At 36.8% G+C, this 6,000-nt stretch overlaps 1 protein-coding gene across 5 annotated transcripts in view; it reads left to right on the forward strand.

The window, feature by feature from the left end:
• The window catches only part of adat1 (adenosine deaminase tRNA specific 1), a 44,199-nt gene extending 38,495 nt beyond the window's left edge, over positions 1-5,704 (forward strand). For 4 of the 5 annotated variants that reach the window (XM_048605716.1, XM_048605717.1, XM_048605719.1 and 1 more), the window contains one exon: positions 5,016-5,704. In XM_048605716.1, the coding sequence (XP_048461673.1) occupies positions 5,016-5,148 (133 nt within the window). In that variant the 3' untranslated portion in view covers positions 5,149-5,704. The remainder of the gene's footprint in view (positions 1-5,015) is intronic. The other variant, XM_048605718.1, reaches the window with a different exon arrangement.
• The last annotated feature ends 296 nt before the right edge of the window (positions 5,705-6,000 follow it).

Raw genomic sequence — 6,000 nt, forward strand, 5'->3', positions numbered from 1 at the left:
GATAAGTCCCTTGAACTGATGGGTTGCACCATAGGATAGTGAATGAAGCAGCAACAGAAATATTGGGTGCAGTGGTAGCAATCTTTCAAGAATCCTTAGATTCTGGAAAAGTTTCAGAGGCTCAGAAAACTGCGGTGCAGCACCCTTATTGAAAAAGGAAAGGAAACAAAAAGCAGGCTGCTGTTGGCTAATTAGCATAGCATCATCGGGAAAATATTAGAATCTATTACAAAAGAATGTAACACCAGTGCATTTAGATATAAAATAACATAATCAAGCAGTGTCAGTGTGGCTTCATGAAGGGGAAACCATGACTGACAAATTTATTAAAATTCTTTGAGGAGGATAGATAGTGGGAAACAGTAAAGGTAGTATTATTTGGATTTCCATTTGGTGTTCGACCAGGTATCGTACATAAGGCTATTTAATAAGACAAGACCCCATTGTATTGGGAGGTAATGTATTAGCACAGTCCAAGGAATGACTAATTAATAGAAGACAGAGTGGGATAAGGGGGTTATTCTCAGGATGGCAACCTGTAACCAGTGGAGTGCCACAGTGTTGGGGTCACAGTTATTTCCAATATATATTAATGTCTTGGATGAGGAAGGTGAATGTATTATAGCCAAGTTTGCAGATGACATAAAAATAGGTGGGAAGGCAAACAGTGAGAATGTCACAGAGTCTAGTCTACAGCAGCATATCGAGAGATTATATGAACGAGCAAAAACTTGGACAATAGCAAAATCTTGGGAAAATGTGAGATTATGCACTTTGGTAGAAAGAATAGCAAAGCTGAATGTTACTTAAATGGAGAAAGAGTACAAAAAGCTACAGAACAGAGGGATTTGGGAGTCCTTGTCCATCAATCACAAAAGCAAGCATTCAAGTTCAGCAGATAATGGGGAAGGCAGTTGGAATGCTGACAAAAATAAAGTTGCTGGAAAAGCTCAGCAGGCCTGACAGCATCTGTGAAGTTAAAAAACAAAGTTAACGTTTCAGATCTGGTGACCCTTCATCAGTTCCAGCAACTTTGTTTTTGTTCCTGATATACAACATCCACAGTTCTTTTGGTTTTTAGTTGGAATGCTGACCTTTATTTCAAAGGGAATGAAGTATAAAAATAAGAAAATCTTGATGAAAATATATAAGGCACTTAAATACTGTGAGCAATTTCGTTCCCCTTACCTGTGGAAAAATATACAAGCATTGGAGACAGTGCAGGGAAAATTCACTGGGTTGATCCTGGATATGGAGGGATTTTCTTATGAGGAGAGGTTGAAGTTTGGAGTTGACCTTATTGAAAATACAAGATCAATAGGGAACTTGACAAGGTACATGAAGAGGGGTTGTTTCCCCTTTTGGGAGAGTCTAGAATCAAAAGGGATAACCTCAAAGTAAGGGATTACCATTTAAGACAGAGATGAGAAATTTCTTCACTGAGGGTAGAGAATCTATATAGTTCATTGCTGCAGAGGGATGTAGGACTATATCATTAAGTGTATTCAGGGGTGAGACAGACATTTTTAATCAGTAAGGGAATCAAGGGTTATGGGGAAAGGGCAGAAAGTGGATTTGGGGATTATCAGGTTAGCCATGATGGTTTAGCCATGGCGCAGACTTGATGGGCTGAATGGTTTAGTTCTGGCATGACTTTATATGTTGAAGTTGCTAATAGTGCTGAACATTGTGCAATCATCAGCAAACACATTAGAACATAGCTGGAATGAAGAGACTAACTAATGGTGAATCAGGTGAGATTTGAAAGTAATGAAGAAAATCAGCAGGTCATTACAGAAATGATTAATCTCTCTTCTGAAAAATCCAGAATAAAGGAAAACTATCTTCGAATTTGATCTGAACCTAATTGAAAGAAAGTCAAGGAAAAGCTTTGCACAAAAGGATTGTGAAAGTGTGGAAAGGGAGATGTGGAAATACTTTGATTATTCTGTTGCCTGGCGGAGAGCTTCAAATAATTTATTTCACTTACTGAGGATAATCTATCTGTTTTCTTGTTCGACATTGTCAGGAGTCCATAACAGGCTGCACATAACAAATTATCTACTGTTTTTCTTTGGGACTATAAACCATTCTTTGTACTGAAAGATAAGCTGTGTATTTTACTTGCCTTGCATGTTTGTGCTAAGTGCACCCATACCAGCCAGGAATTTGTGGCTGTTTTATGTTACCAACAACTGTTCATCTTTACATAAGCACTTTTAAAAAGTACAAAAAAATTACTTGCTTTTATTTTCCACAGAAGTTTGTAGCCCTAGGGTAATTGTATGTCCTACTTTGTACAAAGACTTATTTTTAAAGGAAATTAATAAAGTCTGAAGAAAAGATAGATATTAACTATATATTTGCTACAAATATGTGAAATAGTTACTGATACTGTGACCTAGAAAGAAAGTACCTGTATATATTTATAGTGTGTCTTCTCATGTCCTCAGGAAATTTCACACTGAACAGTGACAATACTTCATAAGTTGTGTAGGAAGGATTAGTTGACACCAAATATTGTTAAGTATTGTTCAGAGCACATTTAAGCCACAGAATTTAGCTTCTGCATATTTTTTTCATGTAATAGAGGCATTGCTGGCAAGGCCAACATTTGTTTCCCGTTTTTAATTGGCCTTGAAGAGATGGTCATATGCCACTTTCCCGAACCATTGCAGTCAGTCTAGTGCAGTCTAGTGCACCCACTGTGTTGTTCGGCAGCTAGATCCAGGATTTTGTTCCTGTGTCAGTGAAGGAACAATGATATGGTGTGTGGCTTGGAGGGGAAATTTCAAGTGGTGGTGTACCATGTGTCTGCTGTCTGAGTCCTTCTAGGTGGTACAGGTTGTAAGTTTCAAGGATGCTGTCAGAGGAGCCTTGGTGAGTCGCTGCAGTTCATCTTGTATATGATATATATTATACTATGGAGAAGGATGTGAATGTTTAAAATGGAGAATGGGGTGCTAATAAATCAGGTTGCTTTGTCCTAGATGGTGTTGAGTTGCTTGGGGGTTACTTTGGCTGTATTCATCTGGGCTGATGGAGAGTATTACATCACAGACCTGACTTAGAGTCATAGAGTTGTACAGCAAGGAACCAGACCCTTTGGTCCAACTCCTCCATGCCGACCAGCTATGCTAAATAAATCTAGTTCCATTTGCCAGCATTTGGCCCATATCCCTGTAAACCCATCCTATTCTTATACCCATCCAGGTGCCTTTTAAATGTTATAATTGTACCAGCCTCTGCCACTTTCTCTAGCAATATGACAATCACTCAGGTAAACTACAGAAACTGGAAGAAGCTTTTTCTGTCCATTGCGTAGTGATTTTATACATGCAGTCTTTCTAAATATATATGATTTTGCTAAATTGCACAAATGAAACTTTCCCCATTGTACTTTTTGATGTGCTTTGCAAATATATCCTAATCAATGTGTGTCCCTCATTCATAATCCCTAAGATCTGAGTATTTGTTGATGCTTGCCATGTGTAAGTAGCTGCCACATTTCCTATGCCATGGCATTGACTGCAGTTCAAATGTGCTTAATTGACTTTAAACTCTATTGCGAGTCCTTAGGTTATGTATGAATGTATGAATAGGAAGGGAATAGAAGGATACAGATCCTGTAAGTGAAGACAGTTTTAATGTGGAAGGGCAAAATGTGTTGACGCAGGCTTGAAGGGCCAAAGGGCCTATTCCTGTGACATATTGGTCTTTGTTCTTCTTTGTTATAAAAGTCACTATATAAATATTCTCTTTTTATGAGTTTAACAAAACAAATTATTCAAGTCTAGCACCTCACTCTGTCTCCCACATTTAATTTCCTGAATATCTAAGCTAAATCAAATTGACTGAGTTGCATGACATTTCAGTTCCAGTATGGGTCAGTCCATAGGACCTAACTTGATGTTGGCCATTGAACACTGGACTGTGAGATGCGAAAAAAAATATATCAAATTGGAATCTGTAGAACAGGTATCCTCACTAACCAATGTGCTGGTGGAGAAACTATTTGAAAAAAACAAGAGAAATTGAAATTAGAAATGAAATTGATTGAAGCCATGAGGCAAACCTGTCATTGTATTCCCAATTATTTTGGTTTGTATATTTTCTAAGTACAGGGGGTCTCCGATTTACGAACGTCCAACCTACAAATGCTCATACTTAGAAAATCGATCCTATACAGGCACGTAGTTTTAAAGAGCTGACATAGAAACGTTTCCTGTACTTACGAATGGCTGCTTTATTTTGTCCTGCATTGTTCCAACTTGCATAGAAATCAATTTGCGAACAGACTCCAGAATGGAACCATTCACAATCTGGAACTGCTTGTATTTCATTTCTCAAATAGTCAGGTTATTGTGTTTTTCACTGAGTATTCTAAATCTTTTCCATTCATTTCTAATGGATGGCTCATTGAAACAGAAAGTATCTGATACAAAATAAATATCTACAAGCAACCTACATTATAATCAGTTTCACCATTTTAGCTTATGTCCTACTATTGTTATCAACTTTGTTCTCTACAGTATAGCTGTTAATGCTAAAATATAATTCTTCTTTGTTTTATGGTTTTGTCATTGCATTTCAACTTAAACCGAAAATGGAAGCCTTTAATTATAACATGACAGGAAAGTGAAATTAGATGCCAGCAGAAAATTTATGGTAACAACATGCAACAGCAATTTTCAAAAAAAAAGGCAAGACTAGATAGTCAGAAGCCAGCATTTTGGATCTTTTTTGTACCTCTGTAGCTACATGAGATTAAAATTTGGTGACGTACATGATGTACCAGTCCCCAGAGCAAAAAGTAGATTCATGATACAACTTTAAATTGGACTGATGTGAAACTAAATTTAAAAAAGAGAAACAATGCTGCTAAAGTTAATTCAACCATGAGGAACTGCTAATGTATCTGACTTTTTTGCTTTTGTGTATGTTTATCATTACTATGTTGTTATTTGTGACAATAACTTTATTGTTAAAAATTACATCTTTTTGTCTTTTAACAGAAATCATACATTAAAAACCTACTGGGAATTCAAGGAAGCTGCAGCAAATTATCAGCAAGCATGGAATGAAATACAGAAGCAGGCATTCATTACTTGGGTTCGATCCCCAAGGGACTTCCTGCAGTTTCAGTAGAGAGGAAGTAGCAAAGTAATATAGCAGAAGTAATTAAAGTCAGTTCTGTCTGGATGATTACACGTAGATCTCAAAAGATCTAATTTTCTGAATTTTTAACAAAAAATTGTCACTGTTAACTTGAATTGGATAAAATGTATGTAGCAAACATTATTTTTAGTTGCTAAATTTTAATGTTGCTAAACCTGGATTCCTACATCTGTCTAGACAGTCTTGACTAATAGCCAAAAGTTTAGAATACAATCAGCAAACAAAAAAGTAACGATTAAATTTTATGTAGAATGGAGAAGCATTGTCATTTTTTCCAACTGCCTGACCCATGACATTATTTTCTGGTATAAGATTTAGGAAGGTTTTTCTTTAGCATGCCAATGTATTCTAAGGTCTCAGTTGTCTTTGACATGCTTCAGATTCATCTCCAAGTTCTATTAAGGAAGATTTATAGAGTTGCTTGCAAAAAGAATGAAATGATATTAAAACGTGTCTGATTCTAAGTGTATTGACACTAGCTTGGTTGCTGATAAATGATACAATAAAAGCTAAATCATTCAGAAAAGCTGTCATTGTCTTTACCAAAGAAAAAAAGACCTACATTTAAGCAACACTTTTGGGCAGAATTTTTTGAAGGCATGAGAAGCAGATCTGAAGATGGGGGAGCCAGAATATTTGTGTTGCAGCATGGTACGCTGGTTACCCATTATGAAACAATTTTGACTTCTCAGGGAGTGTGGTCTTCTACCCAGGAGTATCGGGGAGACAGTTAAGGAGGCACTTACGTGAGTCGCTGATATCATAGCAGAGGTACACAGTTTACACACGAGCAGCATATTATCTAAGCAGGTGATGTAGATG

The sequence above is a fragment of the Rhincodon typus genome, chromosome 15 (genome assembly GCF_021869965.1).
Source record: "Rhincodon typus isolate 14 chromosome 15, sRhiTyp1.1, whole genome shotgun sequence".
NCBI classification, from domain to species: domain Eukaryota; kingdom Metazoa; phylum Chordata; class Chondrichthyes; order Orectolobiformes; family Rhincodontidae; genus Rhincodon; species Rhincodon typus.